This window comes from Physeter macrocephalus, chromosome 18 (genome assembly GCF_002837175.3).
Source record: "Physeter macrocephalus isolate SW-GA chromosome 18, ASM283717v5, whole genome shotgun sequence".
Lineage (NCBI taxonomy): Eukaryota > Metazoa > Chordata > Mammalia > Artiodactyla > Physeteridae > Physeter > Physeter macrocephalus.
Window position 1 is genome coordinate 1,604,989 of NC_041231.1, and position 23,609 is coordinate 1,628,597.

General features: G+C 59.3%; 1 protein-coding gene across 2 annotated transcripts in view; it reads right to left on the reverse strand.

The window, feature by feature from the left end:
• SHANK2 (SH3 and multiple ankyrin repeat domains 2) overlaps positions 1-23,609 on the reverse strand; it is a 464,476-nt gene that overhangs the window by 259,470 nt on the left and 181,397 nt on the right. The window contains exons 1-4 of one of the 2 annotated variants that reach the window (XM_055079758.1): positions 23,176-23,212; positions 18,852-19,167; positions 6,541-6,710; positions 1,645-1,758 (exon numbers count right to left, since the gene is read on the reverse strand). In XM_055079758.1, the coding sequence (XP_054935733.1) occupies positions 1,645-1,758; positions 6,541-6,710; positions 18,852-19,167; positions 23,176-23,212 (637 nt within the window). Of the gene's footprint in view, positions 1-1,644; positions 1,759-6,540; positions 6,711-18,851; positions 19,168-23,175; positions 23,213-23,609 lie in introns of those variants that run through there. The other variant, XM_024133268.1, reaches the window with a different exon arrangement.

The following is a 23,609-nucleotide window of genomic DNA, read 5'->3' on the forward strand; positions in this document are numbered from 1 at the left end:
TCTCCTTGCCGGCCTCACGTCGGACACGTGCAACAAGCACTGCTCTTCCTTCACCACAACTGGTATTAGTAGATTGGCTTGGCTGCACGCCAGGTGAATGAACCCAACTTTGGTTCGGTAATAAAATCAGAACCGTGGTTGCCTCCTGTTGGGAGGTGGGTGACTGGAAAGTGGCCTGAGAGACCTTTCTGGGGGTGATGGACAGGTTTCACCTCTTAATTGCAGTTGGAGACACAGGAGTAGACGTTTGTCAAAATGCACTGAACTCTTCTATAACCTGTGCATTTTTTACCGCACGTAAACCATACCTTTTTAAAAGATGATGTTAAGTCACGATCTCAGAAAGCCCAAGGCAAACAGAACCCAATAGGAACCACTCTGGACTCTCCCCCACCCTAAAATCCAGCTCAAATCCCATCTCCTTTGCACTGTTCTCTCCCTCCACCCCACTCCACCCCGGGTCACAGCGGTGCCTCCCTCCTCTGGCCAATAATCCACATCATAAGTAGAGTTACCGTGTTCATATTTACCATCCTTATAGACAGAGGATGGTCCCTCCCAAAAGATGCCCACGTTTGAATTCCCCGTGCCTGTGAGTACATGACCTTACAAGGCGAGAGGGAATTAAGCTTTCTAATCAGTTTAGCCTGACCTGGGTCCTCCAGGTGGGGCCGATCTGACCCCATGAGACCTAAAAACTGGAGGAAGAGGAGGCAAAAGGGAGGGTCAGAGACATGTGGCCTGAGACCTGGCCCACGACTGCAGGCTTTGAGGACAGAGGAGGGACCCCCCCACCCCCAGCCAAGGGATGCTGTGACCTCCAGAACCTGGAAAAGGCAAAGGCATGAACTGTTCCCTAGAGGTTCTGGAAAGGAACACAGCCCAACTGGCACCATGATGAGACCGCCCAAGGATGCAGCAAAGCCACCGGCCGCAAAGCGAACGTGGCCAGATGCACCAGGGGTCTGGGATTCTACCAGAAGCCAGCAGGGCATGCGTAGACCAGGCTCTTAGAAGAACCTAGCGCTTTGTGTGTCTCCACCTCTCCTCTTTGTTTCTCAATACCGTTTTATATAAGTGGTTTCCTCCTACTATTTCAATCAATCCAATCTTTTGGCAATCGCTTTCAGGACGAGGGTCAGCAGGGGCTGTGTCTGGGAGTTCTGCGAGGTGCTGCCGCGATGTGCCTCAGACCTGTTTCGGGCACAGGCCTGTTTCCAGCAGTTTTCACTGAGACAGCAAACCTCGAGTCCTCAAGGAGGGCACGGCAGGGGCCGGCGGGGAAACGCAAAGCTGCCTGTCTATGATGTCGGCGTGAGAGATCGATAAAGCAGTTTCAAGCATTTACTCTCCCCCCAAAGCCCTTTTCCGACGGCTAGAACACAAGCTCCAAGTTTCCTGGCACATGCACAGACCAGCGTCTTAACTCAAAGCTTCCAGGCTGCCCTGCAACCGATTTCTGGTTTGGACAAAGCCCAGTGGGATGGCGTCCACCGCTCGGAGGATCCGAGAAGCCCTTGGTCCGAAACTCAGCCTTTCTCGGTAACCGCACGCCTGCCCGTACCTGCCGCGCTCTCTGTGTCAGCAACGACGCCGACCCCAGGCTGGACAGAGGTGGACGGAGGAGGGTGGGGTCCGCCTTACCTGCCTGGCTATCCTTGGGCTTGCACTGGACCTCCTCCACACACTCCGCTGGGAACCATCCGATGTGGCCGCGGGCGCTGCCTTCCCAGAAGCCCCCTTCGCCGATGCTCAGAACTAGAGACAGGGAAAGGGGGAGGGGTTAGTGGGCGGGGCTTGGAGGGTGTGGGTTGCGGACGCAGGGAGGAGGGGCCGGCGGCTCTGGTCCATTTGCTGGCTGAGCAGGCCTCCTTCAGCCGTAGACCAGGGGCCTGGCAAAGGGTCCCTCGGGGGGAGCACTGCAGAGCCTCTGAGCCCCCAGGTCCCCTCTGCCCGTTAGGCCTGGGGGAGAGGATGCAAGCGCCGGGCGTCCTGGCGTCCTCGTATCTCACGGCACTCGGCATGTGGCCACTGTGTCCCGTCTCTCGGGTCCCAGCTGAGACGGGAGAGTGGGACCTCCGAGTCCCCACCATCAGTTATTTCAGGTGTCAAAGTCGGGGGACAGGCCACCCTGATGAAGAGAAGCAACTATGAGGTCGTGTCGGCCCCTCTGGAGCTGGGGGAGGAGAGGCCAAGAGTCCAGGCCCACAGGATCTTTGAAATTAGTTTGCGAGAAGAGAATTCACAGCAGGAGACAGGGAAGCAGCCTGCCTGGCAGCTACAAGATACTACCTGGACGTGAAGTGCAAGGGCAGGCTGGCCGATGCCCCGCGGGCAGTCCCGGGCTTCTGGCTGGCTTATTAATGAAGAACCCGAGGCTTATGTGGGTGTGCCACAAGCAGCAGGGGGCCACTGCACAGTGAAAACGCAAGGTCAAGGGTCGTGGGGCAGACACAGCCGCCCTGCCTGCAGGGCTGAGGGCGCTGGGTTCCCCCCTTCCCTGGCTCAGTGCTGGGTGCACAGAGGGCCTCACAGACGCCCACTGGGGGATGAAGCGTCTTGGTTTCTAAACTGGACCCGATGCTGAGTGCGGGTGAGCAATGCAAAACCCAAAGACACGAGGTCCCAAGGGCTGCCAGGCACTCTGCTTGGACAGATATTTTGGTTGTAAAAGGGTCAGGCTCGCAGGGGTGAGGTAGGGGAGGGTCTCTGTCTCTTAGGCCTGTGATGCTGGGCTGGGGGCACACCTCCCCCCCAAAGCCCTGGCTCCCTCAGAGTGTATCTCTGCACGTCTTAACCTCCTGTAAATTACTCAGGACCCCCAGGCGCCAGAACTGCGGAGAAGGGATCACGGCCACAGAAATGCCTCCGTCCATCCCTCGTCTTAATCTCAAAGGCCAGATGAAGGACACCTGGACCCATGAGTTTTGAAGGTCAACAGCACAGAGTACCTCAGCTTTAGAAGTCTTTGCCTAATAACGTGAAGAAATGGCCTAAAGGGAACAGACAGGCAGCCTCCCTGAGGACCACTACCATCATAATCGCTTGAACCATTTTCTCCAAAACTCAGTGCTGGCCCCTTACACCCAGTGCAGCCCAGCTGACGGGGATGTAGGCCAGGGCAGCCCAACGGAACCCACACGTGAGAGGGCCTCTCGGAGCGCTGCCCTGGACGGCGGGAGGAGGACAGGGACCCGCCCGGGCGCTGTCCAGACCGCCGAGGGCCCACGTGGAAACTCGTGGTGGGGACCGTGCATCTGCCTCTCGTCTCTCCAGGCAATGTCAAGGCCACACACTTGGGCACAGCCAAGGGATGCCGGCACCACGCCGACTGCAGGGGTGAGCGACTCAGAGAGACAAAGGGGGCTGGGGTCGCAGTCCAGACAAACTAGACCGGAATCCCCAGCCCCCCGTAGGCAGCTGCGGGAGCCTTGCCCCAGGTTACCATGTAACTTAGACAGGGGTCTTCTATGGGCCGGATCCTGTCCCAGATATTCCTCTGTTGGAGTCCTGACCCCCAGCAGCGGAGACTGTGACTGTGCTTGGAGATGGGGTCTTTAAAAGTTAAAATGGAGTCCAAATTCCATCCGGGCAGCGCCCAGTCCTTCAGCAGCCCAGAGACCATGTAAGGACAGGCTGCCCAGTCTCACAGCACAGTCAGCACCCCGAGGCAGCCATGGAGTTCCTCCTCTCCACGACCTGAACTGAGCCCCTGTGAGGGGCTCAGGGCTCCAACTGAGGCTGGATGCTGTCCTCTCCAAACCCTTATGTGGCAGTCCTAACCCCCAGAACCTCAGAATGTGGCTGTGTTTGAAGATGGGGGTCTTTAAAGAGGTGATTACGGTAAAATGAGGTCACTAGGGTAGGTCCTAATCCCACAGGACTGGTGTCCTTATAAGAAGAGGAGAAAAGGACACAGACACACACAGAGGGACGGCCATGTGAGGACACAGGGAGGAGACGGCCGCCTACACGCCGAGGAGAGAGGCCTCAGGAGGAACCAGCCCTGCCCACACCTGGATCTCGGATTCCAGCCTCCAGGACTGGAGACAGTAAATCCCGAGGTTTAAACTGCCCAGTCTGGGGGCCTTGTTACAGCGGCCCGTGCTGACTCACACAATGGGATCTGACACCTTCGGCCCACAGTTGCTATGAGGTTTACAAGGAAAAACGTGTGACGTCCCCAAGCAGGGTGCCTGGTAAACAGCAAGGTGCTAACAAGTCTCCACCCGTATCTCCTCTGTTATCATCTCTGATGAGTGGACAAGAACACGCGGCCCCCAGATATGAAGTGACCGGTCACTGGGTCACCGGGAAGGCTCCCCAGGCCCTTCCCAGCCCCGCCTGAAGCCCGCCACGGGCCTGGGGGTGACAACAAGGCGGATGGATGGACCCAAGGGGGACGAAGGCCCAGGGGTGTGGGCTCAGCAGATTTCAGAGCTGGGCTGGGCAGCAAGACCCGGTGCTCTTTGGTATTTGGTATTAAAATTCCAAATTGTAGGTCATGTGAGTGCCTATATTTATAATATGAATGTTTATAATTTAAAAGTTAACAAAAATACTGTGTTAAACTACATAGGGACAATCAGGGACGTATGGGTATGATGCTCAAAGACCCCACTGGACCCCACCCCAGAAGGCAGCTATAAACCCTGAATATGATGCAAAAAGGTACAGAACACGGACAGAAGTAGACGGGCCTGGTGGGGTGCATGCTTGCCCAGGGGCGGGGAGAGGGGAGCAGAGCCGGATAGGGAAGCCCCTTCTCCACGGCTTGTAGCCTGGACTAAGTATGGTCCCTATGGCAGGGCTGGCAGGGGAGGGGCACATGAGGAAAAACCGGCGTTCTGAGTGGCCTAAAGAACCAGAAGGATGGAGCCAGGAAACCAGGCACCCTGAAGAGAGTCGGGGTGTCCTCACAAGGGAAACAGCCAGGGAGGGGTGGCCAACTCAGGGCACCCACCTCTCTGAAAAGATGCAGAGCAGCTCCGCCCAAGTCGGGGCCTGAGCTGTCACCCAGGCAACCCTCCAAAAAGAAAGAAAGAATGAACTGAAGGCATAATCTCCACAACTTAACACCCTGATGTCCAAAACGCAACAGAAGATTACCAGACACGCAAAGACCCGAGAGGATGGCGCCCATCCTCCAGAGAAGAGAAAACCACGTGAGCCTGACCCCAGAATGACCCTCACGGTGGGACTACAGACGGGGATTTTAGAGGGACGATGACACCCATCCGCGATGTTGTAAAACAGCATGCGCATCCAAAGAGTGAAAATCTCAACAGAGCAATAGGAAGTCTTGGCAAATAGAGAGAAACTATAAAAAAATACACGTGGAAACCCTAGAATTTAAACGTGTCATTTCTGAAATTAAAAAATCCACAAGATGGACTTAACAGTGAAGGGGACATTTCAAAGGAAGGAGCAAGTGAACCTGAAAATAGACCAATAGAAACGACCTAAGGTTAAAAAAAAAAAAATGATGGGAATAAAATAAACAGAGCCCCTGGGACATGCTGGTGCCACCAGATGGTCAAGTTTACATGCAGCTGGACTACCAGAAGAAGTTGGAAGAGAGAATGGGTCTCCAGCTGTCCTCGGAAACCTGTAAAACCCAGGTGATGTTGGCCAGATTACTGCACGGTACGGAGGAAGAAGCAGGTCATTACCAGCTCAGGGCCAGATGGATTTGACCGACTGACCCCTAAGGGGCATACGTTCTTGCCCCTGCCACGCGTCTTCCGAAAGCTGCCCTGCAGCGACAGGGCCGGGCATGGTGTGCCCTTTCCTGCTCCACCTGGGGAGCTCAGCTGCCCCCATGTGGCCTGCAGCCCACACCTGTCACTTCTCTACCCTCCTCGTGTGGCCTCCAGCACCACGGGGCTCCTCTACAGCCACTGCCAGCCTCCTGCACGTGCGTACACTAAACCCATCTTCCCTGAGGACCTCATACGCCTCAGCTTACCGCTCAGAAACCATCGCTGGTTCCCACCACCGGTACTGCCCCTGGTCTAACTCCTGGCATGCTTGGTGGCCCTCAAGGCTTTTCACCCACATTTCCCAGGGTTCTGCTTTGGGCATCCTTCCCTATAACCCGGTGGATCTCCTTCCTTGGAATGTCGCAGGCCCCCAGGCTGAACCATCCACCCGGAAGCCCCTCCCTGGGCCCCGAGACGCGTCTGAGTCCGACCTGGGCTTGGCCCCATCCCAGCACCACCTCCCACCTCCTCCTGAGGCCCTGGGAGGTTTTCCAGAAGGAGAAGAGCTGCCCGTGGACACCGTCGCCAGCCCCTCCCCTGCTTTTTCCTGCAGTGGACTCCCGTCCCAGAGATTCACGTGCTACCCTTCCTAACGGACACCAGAGTCGCTGTGGCCACGGGCATCTCACTCTAACCCCCGTTCTGCCCTCCCAGGGCTCCGGATTTTCCACAGGGGGCCCCGCGGAAGCGACGCCCTGGACACCGACACCCCTACGGGGACAAACTGAGCTGAGGGTCCCCAGCCTGATCCTGCCCTGGAAGCAGAATGGACACTGACCTTTGACCCTGTCGCCACGGTGAAGGGGGATCTCACCATCGACCTGGGGCTGGTATGGCTTGACGACGACGAAGAGCCTCCCGGGGACCGCGCTGTACAGCTTCCGCTTGGGCCCCGGGTACTCGAAGGCCGGGAGCGCATCCTTGTTGGCGCCTGGCAGGAAAGCCGGACTGCAGGTGAGAGGGGGGCGGAGACAGAGAGGGAGGGTCACGGGCTGAGACAGAGCAGGGCACGCTCCAGACCCTTGGCCCATCTGTTCATAACCAACGCTGAGCCCCGAGCGGTCACATCGGAGCTCCTGATTCTAGACGGGCCTGGAGACGTGAAGAGGCCCGGGGGGCAGCATTAGTGCTTAAAGGACTCTCAGGTCTCTGAGAGTAATTCTGGCAGTTCTGGTAATTCTGGCCGTTCTACTTCTGGGTAGGTACCCCAAAGAAGTGAAAGCATGGTCTCAAACAGGTATTTGCACACCCACGTGCATAGCAGCATTATTCTCAAAAGATGGAAACGACCTAAGTCTCCACCGATGGATGAACGGATACCCCAAATGTGGTCCGTGCACACAACGGAATATTATTCAGCCTTAAAAAGGGAGGACATTCTGGCACAGGTGACAACAGGAATGAAATTTGAGGACGTTATGCTAAATAAAGGAAGACAGTCACAGAAGGACAGATAATGAGTGATCCCACTTAGGGCAGGTACCTGGTGTACTGAAATTCATAAGCAGGATGGTGGGGGCCGGGGGCTGGGGGAGGGAGAGGGGGAGTTCGCCTTCAATGGGGACAGAGCGTCAGTTTAGGAAGATGAGGAAGATGGGGATACGGACGGTGGGGATGGTCGCACGACAACATGAATGTACTTAATGCCACTGAACTGCACGCGTAAAAATGGGTAAGACGGTAAGTTGTATGTGCACGTTTCAATTAAAGAAAAACTCTGGTGGAGGCAGCAATGAAGGCAGGCCCTGGGTCTCTGCCATTTTATCAGTCTCGCTGTAAGCGCCAGCCACACCAAGAGAGGAAACACCCAGAACCTACTGGCGAAAGCCTTCGTTATCGCGGTGCAGGCAGCCCACGCCCAGCTGCCCTGGTGACATTTCACAAGTGGGACTTTAATTCTTTCCCGTTTTATGTGACTATATCTCAAAGAGCGTGTGCGTTTCTAGGCCAACTTCCCTGCCTGACAGTGAGTGTGGACATCTAACTTAACGGGGCCCAACGGTGGGATGTAAGAGAGACAGAGAGACACAGAGAGAGACAGAGAGAGAGAGAGAAGCACACGTTCCCAGAGAAACGTGCAAAGTGGTTTTCTTTTTTTTTGTGTGTGTGTGTGTGTGTGTGTGTGTGTGTGTGTGTGTGTGTGGTACGCGGGCCTCCCTCTGTCGCGGCCTCTCCCGTTGCGGAGCACAGGCTCCGGACGCGCAGGCCCGGCGGCCACGGCTCACGGGCCCAGCCGCTCCGCGGCACGTGGGATCCTCCCGGACCGGGGCGCGAACCCGGTTCCCCTGCATCGGCGGGCGGACGCGCAACCGCTGCGCCACCAGGGAAGCCCTAAAGTGGTTTTCTATGACGACATTCCCATGTCATTGTGATGGTTGACGGGTGACCCGGGTGACTCTTTCTGGAGAGAAGCGAGCACGTTCTTATCAATCACAATCTGGAGGAGTCATACTGAGCTCTCCTCCCATGGTGGCGTCTTTAGAAAAAACCCAGGCACGTGGATGAACCTGGGCAGGGATTTAGGGGTGAGGCTCCAGAGCCTCCTGGTCAGAAAGACAAGAAAAGCATTCACGGCCGGCTGGTGTCTCCCAAGAGGACAAACCGCCACGGGGAAGAGGAATATCAATAATACTTGGGGAAGGTTCCCGAGTCAGGGAGCCACAGGAGGGGGGCCACTCATGTCACAAATTCATGACCGTGAAGGGTGGGGTCCCCAACTATGGTTCTCCTTTCAAACTACAGATGCCGTGGCCTGGGAGCCCACACAGGGAGCTTGAGCTTCCTGCAAGGAAGACGTTCTCACCTTTAGGTGTGAAACAGGCTTGCAGGGAAAATTCTGGAATATGATGTGACCATTCACTTCCGGGATTTAACGCGAACCCCCCATGTTCCTTTTGTGCTGTGCTTTACCCACGTCGGCACCCCTGATAAATAACGTATGGTATGCTTTATGCTTGTAAGAATTCACGTAAGCGTGACTGTGCTGTATTTTGCCATGCTTTTTACGTTTTCGCTCGTGGTGATGAGCTGGCCACAGGAGCCCATGTCTACACACGGGACATGCTCAGCTGACACCCTAATTTATGCTAGTCAGGTGAGGAAAAGGATCGACCGTGAGATCTGCCTGCCCGACCCCAAAGCCCAGAGCTCTCCCTAAACCACACGGAGCGGAGGGCAGGCATGCGACCGTTCCCAGGCGCTCGCCTGGGCTCAGAGACACAGGGAGTTGACAAGCCGCAGTCCTCACGCTCTCCTGTCCCCAGGGATGCCCCCTCTCTGGCCTCCTCGACCCCAGCCTTCCCTGACCAAGTGGAAGCCACAGACGGAGGTCCCAGCATCCTGGGAAACGGGTGCCCCTGTCAACTCTGGCACCACCAGGCAGCCCTGCCCGGCCACCTTACCGTCCCTCCCCACTTCCTTCCCCGCACCCAGCCGGCTACAGATCGGCGAGCACAGATGGGAAAATCCACCCTGAGCGCCGATGCCCCCTCCTGATGGATATCACTGATGCCCAAACACCCCAGCAGCCCAGAGCTGCGACGCCTGCAAGAGCCAGGTTGTGTGACCGCCTCTGGTCCAGAGGTGACAGTTGACAGGGCAGCTGACTCACAGAGAGGAAGGACCATCTGGGCCACCTGCCTGTGGCGGAAAAGAACCGGGAAAAGTAGAGCAGCCCTCAGAGTTCCCGCCTGCGAGGACGTCCCGCCCGCCTTCTGCATCAGGAAGAAGATCCATCCATTCAACATGCCTCAACCCAGCCTTACTCGGAGCTCGGGGGGGAGGGGGAGACAGCGCCTTTGCCGCAAGGGGCTGAGCATCATTAGGGGGTCTCCTCTCCGGCTCCCGGGCCAGGGGACAGTGAGTCCTGGTCACCAAAGGGACTCAGTCCCTCGGCAACAGGGAAGTGTCCCTGCAGCCGCTCCACCTGGACTCAAGGGTTCAGAAGAGGCTTGGGGTCAGCAGAGGGCAGGTGCTCTAGGCGGGCACCCCACATCAGGCTCAGAAGGCCTCCTCTGCCCAGACCTCCCCAAACAGTGCTTGGATCTCCCCCGACGCACCTGCCATATCTGCGCTGAGCGATGGCCGGGGCGGGGGGCCACCACACGGGGCTGCTAGGAGGATCAGTGAGGGAAAACAGACGAAGCTCCCCCTCCCTGCCCCCCCGCCGGCTCTGTCACTGAAGCTTTGATGGCAGTTATCACCTCTGCATCTGACCATCACCCAGGCTGGACCGGGAGCCATGCAACACAGGGCTGTATCTACACCATCTCCACGCCCCCATCCCCGGCTGGGGGTGCAGTAGTGGGTGTTCGGAAGTGCCTGAGGCGTTGAACCCCAATAAGAGACTGCAGGTTGTCCTTCCAAGGAGGTCCCAAATGGGCCGCACGGACACTCCTGGACAGGAGGTGTGGCTGCAGCAGACACCAGGGGCAATGGGGGAAGGGCGGGTGGGCCCACGAGTTGGTCCCCAAGCACCAGAAGGGGAGATGACTCTGCGGGCAGCAGGGTGAGGCAGGTGGGCTTCTCCCCCAGGGGAGGGGGCAGGTCAAAGTCCAGAGAAAAGATAAAGATGGGCCATGCTGATGATGGCTGGGGCAGGGTAGAGGGTAAGCAGCACGACTGGGGCTGCCAGACCTGACTCCCAGCTGCTGGTTAGCTGCAGAAACAGCTGCTATGCCCAGAGCTTGGGAACCCCACTGTGCGTAATCAACAGCAATCAGCAAGGAGACTGCGTCCAACCTGAAAACTTGATCCTCAGGAGAAATCCATCCAGCTGCCTATCTCTCCACCTACCCACCCATCATCATCCATCCAACCATCCATTGACTCACCTATCCATCCATCCATCCATCCATCCATCCACCCATCCACCCATCCATCCATCCATCCACCCATCCACCCTTCCATCCACCCACCCATCCATCCATCCATTCACCTATCCATCCATCCATCCATCCATCCATCCATCCATCCATCCATCCACCCACCCACCCATCCAGCCAGCCAGCCAGCCATTCACCTATCCATCTATCCACCCATCCACTCACTTATCCATCCATCCATCCATCCATCCATCCATCCATCCATCCATCCATCCATCTACTTACCACTTACACAAACATTATGTATTCACTCATTCATCCAAATTTCAAAAGAACCCTGCCGGAAGCCCAGCTGATCACTTACTACCAGATGTTGGATAAGTCAGTTAACCACTGGAAGCCTCGGTTTCCCCATGTGATAAGAGGGGATGATCTGGAGAGACCTGAGAGTGAGTCAGCAGGAACCACTCTGCACAGGTGTGTGAACACTCAACACGTCTGCTTCACTCTCTGCTTCAACTGGAAAGTGGGTGACAAGATGCATGTGTCAGCCAGCTGGTTTCAGCCGGCGCCAGAGTGTGTCACTGGGCAGAGGAGTCAAAGCGAACACAGCTCCAGTCTGGGAGTTCTGTTCCTTGAGCCACTTTGCAGACGGTCAGCTCCCGAACTCATCTGTCCAAGCCCGGAAAGGCTTTGTCTAAGAACAGGAAGAAATTGGTCCTTGAAGACCAGAGTGCGTCTACGGTTCTAGGTACCAGCAGTGATGTGTGGTGCACACAAACGCTGAAGCATCTTCTCGTTCCAGGTTAATTTGAGCCTTGCAAAGTGCCATTTCACGAGTGGAAAAATGGAGGCTCCATAAATAGTGACCTAGGCGCAGAGATACAGAGCTGACCTCACATCCTGGCTCCCCGATCCCAGCTCAGGGTTCCCTGCAGGCTCCCTGCTCTGTGCGGTGACGAACCAGGTGACCATGACCTCCCTTGCCCCGTTTAATGAAATGCACCCTCTGCTGGGCCCTGCTCGCACGTGGCTGCCCTTGACGGCAGCAGGGGCCACAGCCCCCCAATGGCTCCAGGTTGGCACTGCCGTCCCCTCTCGGAGGCCAGGCTGGGCCCGTCCTGCCTGCACAGTGAGGATGGGTCTGAAGTTTCCCCCACCCCAAACTGTCCACACTCTCCTTGTGTTCCGTCCAAGAACAGCCAGGAGGAATTCCAACTGCGTTGTTTTGGTATGAGGGCTACATCACTGAATTCTCAATATCAGAAAACTGGTCAGGCGTGGGGTGACCTGGACATTTCCCAGCTATCCTGGATGAACAGGGACCTGCCTGCACATGGAACCTTCTCCGTTCGTTCCTTCGTCAGCCACTTACACATCCATCCACTCCTTCACCGGGCAAGTATTTAGTGGATCTGCAGACACCCATGGACTTGAGACAGACTTGAGCCTCATGGGGGAGAAGTACAAGTTGACAAGATGCTTTTTCGTGTGTCCGACGGGTCAGCACAGAGGCTGGGGTGAGGGGGAGAGGGCGTGGGCTGCGCGAAACGCTCTGCTGGGACGTTTGGGGAAACGTGATGCCACAGAGACCAGGGGCATGATTGGAGGGGCGCTGGGTCACCCTAGCTGGGCTGGAGACGCAGAGCCCTGTGTGCAGAGTGGTGGCAGAATCACAGATATGAAGAAGCAGAATCTCCCGGAGCTGGCGACCTGCTAGAAATCGGGGTGTCACCCAGGTTCCAGACTCACGTGGGATGGGTGGAAGGAGGATGCTGGAGGGTTACCTGCTGGCGGCTCTGGCAGAGGGTGGCGTTTCCAACACAGAGGTCCCAAGCCCTGACCCCGCTGACAGCTGTGCCTTAAGCATGGAAGCTCAGATGCCACGTCACCCCCTGTACCATCAGCGTTGTTTCCTCCTCTGCCTTCGGGCCGGGAAGAAATGCCAGAGCTCTCAGCCCGCACACCTCCCCGTGCGCCGTGGCCCCCTCCTGGGCTTCTGGGTTGCGTGCCCGGCCTCCGTGGCTCCGGTGCCAGCACCCCACACGCCACAGCCTCCCCGCAAGGTCCTGAGGAGGTGCTTCGGAGATGGACAATCATTAGATGTCCCGTCCTGCTGGGGTGGCCAGTGCGCAGCGGGGGCTTTTGTGGACTCCAGAGAAGTGGGACCCCCCCGGTGATCTCAGAAGCGTGCCCACCTCGGAGCGCCTGCACTGTCCAGCTGCCCCAGGCCACCGGCGTTGGGATTCTGCCTGTTTACAAACCCAAGGCTCCAGGCGGCAGGGCGTGGGCACCCAGGGCCCCTGAGGGATGGGGAAGAGTCTGGAATGTGCGTCCTTCCCTATACCTTCCCACACTCTGCTCCGGCCACACAGGACCCCCTGCCTCTCCCCGATGCCTGTCCGGCCCGTTTCTCCACCTCCGGAGCCCCCCTCCTCCGTGGGGGCCCCTCGTCTCCCCCAGGGAGGTCTGAGCCCTGACTTGTGTGAGCTCTGCCTCTGGGGGAGTCTGTGAGGGGCTCCCTGTCCTCGACTACATCAACCCCGGGGCTGACATGCTTCCCGCCCTCATTTCTGGGGTATTCGCCTCTGCACGGTGAGCGCCCCTCACAGGCCGGTCATTCATGCGTTTGTGCCACCAGCTGAGAGAGCAAACACTGAATGTCCCCGGTGCGGAAGGACAGAAAGTGACAGACAGGCAAGCGCAGGCCGTGTGGTGCCCGGACCCGATTCCTCAGCACGCCGGATGCACCTGCAGCCCCGGGGTGCCCCCTTCACCGGGCCCCGCCTACCCGCCAGGTGGCCAGCTCCTCATGGACCCCCTACTCCTGACGGCCGGGTGACATGCCATTAGCACGCGGGGTCGGGCAGCGGGCAGGGTGGCGGGGGACAGCCCGACTCCACCGCCGCCCTGCCTGCTGACCCCTCCCCCTTTCTGGGCCAGGACGGGCGCACGGGAGGGAGCGGCACCGCGGTTCTCACCGAGGACACCGGGTCCCTGTGCCGCTGGGGGAGCACAGCTCTGGCATCCCGGTCCCTGTGTCCCCAAGAGCCGCGGGACGAGGGTGCGTGGAGGTGGGCGGGCGCCGGCCAGAGGGGCCCCACAGCGCCCTGTCACCCCCCGAGTCTGCCCAGGCGGGGGCATATCCCCCGGAAGGGGTGTGCAGGGCGGGGTGGATTCCCACTGACCCAGACCCTTCGGGGACCCCCGCGCTGCCCACAGAGCCCAGTTCAGGGAAACGAAAACAACGTGGTTGAGAGACAGACTTTGGGCGTCCTTCCAGCTCAGCCCCTGCCCATGGGGGAGGTGGGCGCGCAGGACACACAGCCAGCCCGCCTCCCTGCCTGAACTCAGCAGGCTTTTCTCCCTGCCGCGCCGAACGCACCCCGGAACCGCTCCTCTGATGGGAGGGTGCCCGGCACGCCCCCGGGTGCCGGTGAGGCCAGGGCAGCCCTCAGGACTAGCTGCCCGAGCTTGGCGGGAATACGGCAAGAGCTGTTCCCCACCTGGCGAGAACAGGGCAGCTGGGAGGGATCCTAGGAGGAGCCGCACTCCTCTCCACACTCAGGCGGTGGGCGATGGGGCCACCCGGCGGCGGAACCCCTCCTCAGGCCGGTTCTCAGCAACGTGGACCAGCCATGCCAGCGGGCGCCACTAGAGGGCGGCGCAGGCAGGCGCGTGCAGAGCCTCCAGGCGAGGCAGGGCACCAGGACGGGCGGCAGGCAGACGGGTTCCCGTCCGTTCTGGACCCTCTTCCCTCTTCTCATTTGCATTCAGGTTGGCTGGCGATCGAGGGCTTGGCTCCACGTGGGAGGCCGCGCTGGCCCACAGCGCAGAGCCCAGGCCCGGGAGGAAGCTGCTCGGCCAGGGCTGGCGGGAGCCCAGGGTGGCTGTGGGGGGCTTGGGCAGCTGCGGAGGCCTCGGCCCCCTCTCGTCAAGCCTACACCTGGGGGTGTGGCCCGAGGCCTCTTCTGGCCACGTGGAGGCGCTCATCACACCCCCGGCTGAGGCTTCTGGGGCCTCAGGTGGGCGTTTACGGGGCTCTGCCTGAGGGAGGAGCGCTGCGTGGTCAGAACTCCCCGTGGGCAGCGAGAGAGGAAGGAGGGGGTGAGGTGGGGCGGGCAGATAGAGGGAACCCCCGCCAGATGCTCAGGATGCTGGGACCCCCTCGACCTGGCTGACCTGACGCCCTCCGCTTCCCCTGCCCCTTACTTTGCCCCAAGCCGCAGCCGTCACCAGGATGACCTCCTCTGCAGCGGTCAGAGGGTCTGTCAAGATGCCCTTTACAATGAGGACACTTCTGTGGCACTTACACGGGTCTCAGCACGTGGCGGGTGCTACCTTCCGCATCATCCTCGTCCCAAACCCCTTTTACGTATGAGAAAACGGGGGCACAGGATGGTTAAGCAACCTGCCTCAAGTCACACGGCAGGTAGGAGGCAGAGCTGGACGCAACCGGCGGTTTGGCAGCTACCCACTGAGACAGGATCCGCAGACAGAGGGGTGCGCGTGGAGCTGGGGATCTCCCCTCCATGACTGGGGAGTATCCCGACCCACCTCCGGGCTCTGTGATAACCAGAAAGCGCCCTGGGGGCACCTGGGCAACCCCGAGGCTGGGAGCCGTGTCCTCCCTGCAAGGTCCCCGTCTGTCCCAGGTAAGGGCTGGGCTCTGAGCTGTGAAGACAGAGACGGGATGGAGGGTTCAGCTGCCTCCTTGGGCCCCCGCAAGGCCCAGGGGCTGTGCTGTGGTACCCTGAGCGCAGGTACCCCATCACTCGGGCTGCGTGTACGGCCGTGTCCACGCCTGAGCACAGGTGTGAAAGCAGAGAGCCTGCGTGTGGCTCAAATGCCACCATTATCCTGGCAACTGCAGGCAGCCGGGGTGCCTGGCAGGTCCCTTTTATGACACGGGAGTCTCGGGGGCAGGACCCCAGCCACTCAAGGGGCTCCTGTCAGGGCATAGCTGCAGTCACTGATGAGCGAGCAGCTCCTGAGTAGATGATCAGGGCCAGGCAGGCTGCGAAGGGGAGGGGAGGGAAGGAGGCCGGGAAATGGCGGCAAAGGCAGGGCCTGCAGTCAGGACCCCACGGCAAGGTGGGTGCCGGCAGGGCCGGGACAGCTCTCCCTGATGAGGACACGCGGCCGGCCCGGTGTCAGCACCGAGAGGCCCACATCCGGGGCAAACCGCAGCCCGGGTGACAGGGAACGGGCCTGGCCATGCACCCGGCCTCGGGCTGGACACAGACTCGAGCTGCATCTCAGGGTCCACTGCGCACCGAGCACTTATTACATATGAGGACCGCCACGAAGTCACTCGTTCAGTCTAGGGAGCCACCGGGAGCCGTTTCTTTATGATCCTCATTTTACAGTCACCAAGGTGACGCACAAAGTGTTAAGTGGCCCAGGAGGAGCGCAGGCGTGTGCTCGGGAAGCCCCGGCAGCGAGCACTTAGGACAGGCTGGAGCTGCGACTGTCACACACACGCACACACCGCACACACGCACACACGAGTGCACACACACAGATGCACACACAGACACACGAGTCCGTGCACACAGGCACACCGTCACACACGAACACACACAAGTGCACACACAAACACACCCAGACACACGAGTGCACACACACAGATGCACATACAGACACACAAGTCCATGCACACAGGCACACCGTCACACACGAACACACACAAGTGCACACACAAACACACCCAGACACACGAGTGCACACACACACATGCGTGCACATCCGGACACGCAAGTGCACACACACAGGCACACAAGTCCACGCATACACACACACACAAACACAAATGCACACACGGACACAAAGACACATGGACACACAAGTGCGCACACACACACCCCCCACCCACAGGACATCAGGGACAATCAGACGGGGTCCCTGCAACATGCCAGCTGCTGTCCTCTCTGCACAGCAATATTTCGTTTGCAGCTTTTGCAAGTCCCTGGCCACCCTGCCTTCGGTATCTTATTAGATTTTGTACTGGAGGAAGGGGACACACTCTCTTCAAAATTATAGCCATAATTCCAGCTAACGGTGTGAAGTGGAACCTGCGGCCTCGGGGGAACCCTTTAATGTAGCTGCATGCTGCTTGGCAGCACCTGGGACTTCTCCCTGGGGGTGACTCAGAGCGAGAATCTAGACCAGAGAAAGGATGGGCTCTCAGGTGTGAGAGTGAGACTCCGGCGGGGAGGCGTGGATGGGCTCCAGCGCCGATGTGGGCCTCGGGGCGCTGGCACCGAGAAGGGGCCAGGAGACCGGGGTCGCCACAGGCCCGCTCTCCCCACGCCCTCACGGCTGCAGCCCGGACACCTGGCCTGCTGCCCCCGGCCACAGCAATCGGCCCTCCCCCAGGACCACGTGAAGCACTGAGCCCTCCACCCGGTCTGAGCCCGGCCGCCTCCCTGACATCCCCGATCGGAGCTGGGGGGCGTGGCATCGGGAGTGACCACGGCTGGCCAGACTCACCGCAGGCAGGCGTGGTGAGCCCAGGTGAACGGGACACGGTGGGACGGGGAACCGGGTCACCGGGCAGAAGGCCAGACCAAAGGGGGCATTCAACCCTCACCAGAAACACCACGCCGGGCAGGACACCCCGGTGTGCCGGCTCTCCCTGGGCCACCATGGGTGAGGACAGAGCTCAAGAAGGACCACCCTCATGACCTGCCCCAGCTCCATGACCCGGCCTCGGTGTCCTCATCTGGGAAACGGGAGGCTGCAGGGTCCTCTGTGGGGAACGCGCCAGGTGGGCTGAGGTGCATGGAGCAGTGCGTGGGTCCACATGAGGTTGCAGAGGCGGTGACGGGGTCGGAAAGGGTCACTGCTTCGGCTGCTTCAACCAGCACTGAGGCCCCAGTCACGAGCCCACCCCCAGGGAGTCTCATCCTGGCCTGACACACTCTGCAGGCCATGTGAGGAGGTGGACAGGGTGCCCGGGAGCTGGAGCTCCGGGTGAGAATGCAGCCCCCCTGACTGTTGGGGAGACAGGGCAGTCAGAGGAGTGCCCACGGCCCGAGTGAGACGCCCGAGGGGGGTCCACGCTCTGGCCTGTGCCGGCCTTGTCTCCTCTTCTGGAAAGGGGACGGAACGGGGTTCCCGCCCCCTGGGCCGCTTCCAAGTCTGCCGAGACACTCCCCCCGCCCCTGCCTCGCGGGCAGATACAAGAGGACCCGCCGGGGCTGTTACTGAGTCTGGTGGGGGGGTCGTCAGGCTCCAGCACTTGGACGTGGGCCCCTCGGAGCCTCACCTGTGCCAGGGTTTCTGGTGGCTACGAATGTGAGGGCTCATTCTGGCTAAGGTGCGTTGTTAGTAAACATGGCCCCTGGAGGAACAACCTAAATATCTATCGACAGAGGAATGGATAAAGAAGATGTGGTACATCTATACGATGGAATATTACTCAGCCATGAAAAAGAATGAAATAATGCCATTTGCAGCTACATGGATGGACCTAGAGATGATCATACTAAGGGATGGACCCAGAGATGATCATACTAAGTGAAATCAGTCAGAGAGAGAAAGACGGATACTGTATGTTATCATTTGTATGTGGGACCTAAAATATGGCACAAATGAACCTATCTGTGAAACAGAAACAGACGCACGGACATAGAGAACAGACTCGTGGTTGACGAGGGAGAGCGGGGAGAGAGAGGGAAGGAGTGAGAGTTTGGGATTAGCAGATGCAAGGTATTATACGTAGGATGGATGAACAACAGGGTCCTCCTGTAGAGCACAGGGAACTATATCCACTCCCCTGGGATAAACCATCATGGAAAAGGGCATACAAAAAGAATATATATATGTATAACTGAGTCACTTTGTGGTACAGCAGAAATTAATACAACATTGTAAATCAACTGTACTTCAATAAAACAAACAAAGAAACAAAGAAAAAAGTGTCCCCTGGAGGAGCCCTCAGCCCAGGGCAGGCCGGTGCCCTTAGCTCCCCGTCTGTCCACGCTTCACTTTTGAGACACAGAAGCCAATGCACAGGGAAAGGAGACGGGCTCCAAACACCAGCAGCAGCCCAAGCCACCCCGGCTGCTCTCAGGTGATGGTCTGAGCCAGGGCAGTTGGCAGAATTTTGGTTTTCAAGTGTTCTTAACCTCCAGGTTGGAATAAAACAGGTGTTCTGCTCAACCTCGGCCCCGCCCTGAGTTCTAGAATCCAGGGGCTCCGAGCAAGGAGGCCTCCCTCTCCCTGGTCCCCAGGGAAGCCCACGCGCCCGGCCGCTCCTTACCCGATGTGCCAGGGCTGCCAGGGCCTCCTGCCCTCCTCGCCGGCGCCGCCCAGCCTGTTGAGCGAGGGGGATCGGCTGCGGGGCCCGGGGATGTAGGTCCCGAGGGTCCTCCCGGCCCCGTCGGGCTTGCTGAGCACCTGCTGCGGCAGCTGGGGCGAGAGGCTGCGGTGGGGGCCGGCCGAGTGGACGGCCCAGTCAGGCGTGCTGGCATTGAGGTTGTTGTCGCTGTTGGAACGCAGCAGGACCCGGGGGGCGGCCAGCGTGCTGGGGGGCCGTCGCCTGCGGTTGGAGTACGCCGGGGCCTCTCGGAAGGGCACTGCGTGGGAGAGAACACGAGAGGCGGGTGAGGGCACGTACGGCGCCGTCACCAAGGCCCCCAGCCACCAAGGACATGGACACCGTGAGTTCTGCACCGACCCCCCGCGGGACCCCGCCACGTGCAGAACTCACCCCGACACAGGAGCAGAGACGGGTGGAGACCAAGAGAGTCTTCCTTCCACGGAGGCTCAAGCCAGCACTTGAGATGGAAGGGACACAGGGTCCGACTTCCATCCGGGCGGCGCCCAGGCCCTCAGCAGCCCAGAGACTGTGTAAGGATGGGCCGCCCCGTCGCACATGACAGTCAGGACCCTGAGGCCGCCATGGAGCTCCTCCTCGCCACGACCTGAACTGAGCCCCTGTGTGCGCTGGATGGTGTCCTCCCCGCAAACCCCTATGTTGAAGTCCTAACGCCTGGGACCTCAGAATGTGCCTTTATTTGGAGGTGGGGGTCTTTAAAGAGGAGATGAAGGTAAAATGAGGTCACGAGGGTGGGTCCTAATCCCACAGGACTGGTGTACTTACAAGAAGAGGAGGTCAGGACACAGACACACACAGAGGGACGACCCCATGAGGACACAGGGACACAGGGAGGAGACGGCCGTCTACACGCCGAGGAGAGAGGCCTCAGGAGGGACCAGCCCTGCCCACACCCGGATCTCAGATTCCAGCCTCCAGGACTGGGGACAGGGATTGTCTGCGGTTTGAGCCGCCCAGACGCCCACAGCCCCCAGCTCTACTGGTGGGAATCCGTCTGTCCCGACCCGCTCTGGGCTCCTCTCTCTACCCATCAAACCAGGACCCGGCAGCGTGAGACGGGAGGCGGTTGACAAGCCTCACCGTGCTTCCTACGAAGCTCTAGACCAGAGGCGAGGCCCTGCTCCGTGAGGTCAGTACGCCCGGGCGCTTGGGGTGAGGTCGCTGCCCGCGGGGGCCGGGAGGGCCGGAGTCCACACGGCCAGTGCCCCGGGCCGGAGGCAGAAAGTGTCCTCTCCAGGAAGAGGCGTCTAAAGAAACGACACGCCAATCCCGGCAGCAAAGGACACGGACCTCCTTCGAGCCGGCTGGCCCAGGCCGAGGCCCAATACACGAGGCTGTGCACGCTTTGGCCAGAAGCCTGGGCTGCCAGTCCACAGACCGGCCCGCGGGGCCGCAGGAAACCCAAACCCTCCGCGAGGGCTGATCTGGGCCTGGGGAAGCCAGCATCTCAGAGAACGGCACCCGCGGCCCAGGACGGGGTCCTGCACGATCCACCTCCACAGCTGCCCAAGCTCAGAGGTGATGAAGTTCGTCATGGAAACCAAGTATAGCAACCCCCTCCTGCCAGCCCACTCCCACACGGGAGGGCAGGGCTGACGGGGACAGAGGTGGTGCTGGCAGGGCTGACGGGGACAGAGGTGGTGCTGGCAGGGCTGACGGGGACAGAGGTGGTGCTGGCAGGGCTGACGGGGACAGAGGTGGTGCTGGGCTCACGGGGGACAGAGGTGGTGCTGGGCTCACGGGGGACAGAGGTGGTGCTGGCAGGGCTCACGGGGGACAGAGGTGGTCCTGGCAGGGCTGACGGGGACAGAGGTGGTGCTGGCAGGGCTGACGGGGGACAGAGATGGTGCTGGCAGGGCTGACGGGGACAGAGGTGGTGCTGGCAGGGCTGACGGGGACAGAGGTGGTGCTGGCAGGGCTGACGGGGACAGAGGTGGTGCTGGCAGGGCTGACGGGGGACAGAGGTGGTGCTGGCAGAGCTCCACTGAGACAGCTGTGACCAAGTGCACCCCTTTGCCACCTCCCTGGGATGCAGGGCAGTCCTGGGAAAGCAGAGATGCGTCCAACCCAGGGAAGCCACACAGAAATGTCACAAGGTTCCCGAGGACGCACACTCGGAATCCACATCTGGCTCCTCCAGTCGTGAGAACCTGGAAACGACCCACCGGGGGGGGTCACGCTCTTTCCAGCCGCACCCTCATGCCAACCTGCTTCCTCTGAAGCCTGTCTGTCAGGGCAAGAGACACTATCACTTGCATCCTCAAAGCAAAGGAACTCTTCAAAGCCCGGCCGGGAGGGAGATGGAGTAGGAAAGGCGTGCTCCACGGACGCTTGTCTCCAGGGCCCAAGAGGCTGCTCTCTCCAGGGCTCAGCCCACCGAGGAATCAGCCCAGGCCTTACCCCACCTCCTAGTAAAATCTCAATTTTGGGAAAAGTGCCGGGTTTGTGTTTGCTGCTGACCAGGGAGAACCTCATCCATGTCACTCCCTCTGTCAGGGTGATCTGAGCCCCGCCCGGCAGAGGAGTGGCCGGGGGCGGTGGCTGGGGCGGCGGTGGGGGGGCGGGGACGGGGGGACGGGAGGGGGCGGGGAGACCTTGCAAAGGACGGTGGTTCCAGGATCTCCAAGAGCAGCGAAGCTCTCCATTCAGAGCCCGCTGGCTGCAGGACCACGGCACCAGGAGGAAGCCAGCCTCTCAGGCAGACGCTTGGGGTAGAGCTCCCTCGGGTTCCTGGCTCATCCTCCTCGCCGCCCACCCCAAGGACAGGCCGGGGAGACCGGGGGGAGGGGGGAGGGGTCACCCCAGCTCAAAGGGGACACCCCGAGACCAGGAAACGCCCACACTCCATGACGCGAACTTGGGCCGAGCCTCCCAGCTTCCCTGACCCTACCTAGGGTCAATTCTATTTTTCCGACCAATGTAACTGGGTACGTACAGCACTAACGCCCTTGACAGAAAGTGGTGGAACTTGGGGGGGGAGTCCTGCCGATGGCTAAGAAAGAGTTACAAGGGAAGAAGAATCGAGGGAAGAAGAGAGTAGAATGAACAGAGGACACCAAACCCCCAACTGCTGTGAACAGATTACAAAGATCGAAGCCCCAGAAGGTGCATCTGGGTTCATCGCGTAAGCAGACGCGCACAGACAGTCGGTTTTTTCTAAACATTCCCGAGAACCAGGCGGAAGAGGTCTTTCTGAGCGTGGTGACAATTCCCATGGGGCAGCTGCCCTTGGAAGATTACGAGATAAAAGAGCTGGGACTTTTGCAAATACCTCCTACCCCGGGGAGCCATCGAGTTACTCGGATGATCGCCTAGGTGACATCGGGGTGAGCATTCTAATGAAAATTATCTCGCTTAATTACCAAGATTCACATTAAGGTCGTTTCCTGTGCGGTATAATTGGAAATTTCTTCCACGTTTATTTTATGGCTTGGGCTGGGCAATATCTTCCTCATCCCTCTAAACTCACGTCTTCATAAACCTCCTGATTTCATAAAACAAGAGCTCCCTGTCTGACAAACTAACTGGAACCAGCGTGGAAATGTTGGGGGCTTTTGTGTGAAAAGGGTTAGAAATAACTCCTTTCCTGTCTGAAAATAATTAATATTCCACCCAACTGTTTCCTTCTTTCAGGCAATCTGCAAACTCTAAGTGGGTGGATATTTTCTTAGCTGTCTTCCATGCATTTACTTACACGTTTCTTTTCCACAATACAAATCACACAAGGTATGCAAAAAGCAGATGCACTTTTAAAGTCTACCGCGCTGCATTTCCCATCCGCTCCCTGAAACTGCAACCCGGGGACGGCCAAGGACAGCCGAGCGGTGGTTTTGAGAGCGTCCACCCGGCCGGGGCGGCCAGCGGTGTCCTGACCTTCCTTACTCCTGCCCAAGTGCTCAGCATGCTCCAGGTAGCGGGCAGACTAGAGTCAAACTTCCTATTTTCCCCAGGACTTAGTTCCTAAACTGCCCTCTGGAAGCACCAGGGATGCCACAATTCCGCAAACGGGCTGGAGACTCAGGAAAAACAACAACAACAACAGAAAACCCCCGGCACCTTCAAGTGGGTTAAAATTCCAGACCAACTACAACAAAGCCCCATCGCCCACCAGAAGTAATTATTCCCTTCCACGACGAGGATGAACGACCAGCAATTTTAGGAGGAACCGGAGGCCCCAGCTCCCCCGGAGAATCAGTAAGAAACGGCTCATTCCCGTGCACCACGCACCCTACAGCTCGTTCCTTACCTTCCTTCTTGGTGAAGGCATTTAACAAAGACTTCATTTTCCCTCCGACTTCGGCAGTGGTCCGCTCATTATATAACCGTCTCGGATGCGAGGAAGGGGAGGAGGGCTGCCCGGCCCCTGGGCTCTGGAGCGGCTCGGACCCGGGGAGCGGCGGCGGGCCTCTGGGCACTGCCGGCTCCCGAGCACAGCTGGGCAGGCCAGACCCAGCATGCTGGTGACAAAGCCCACCCCATATTCTGCCTGTCAGCTGGGAGCCAACTGTGCGTAGACTGGGGCTGCTCTCAAAGCCCGCGGCCGCTCCCCGCGTCCGTCATGTGAGCCGTGCTACCCTGCTTTTGTGATCAGTGCATCGGGGAGGAGGGTCAGCCTTGCGCGCGGAAGGCATCGGTGAGCCGGAGCCCCCCCCCCCCCCCCCCCCGAGACAATGATCCACC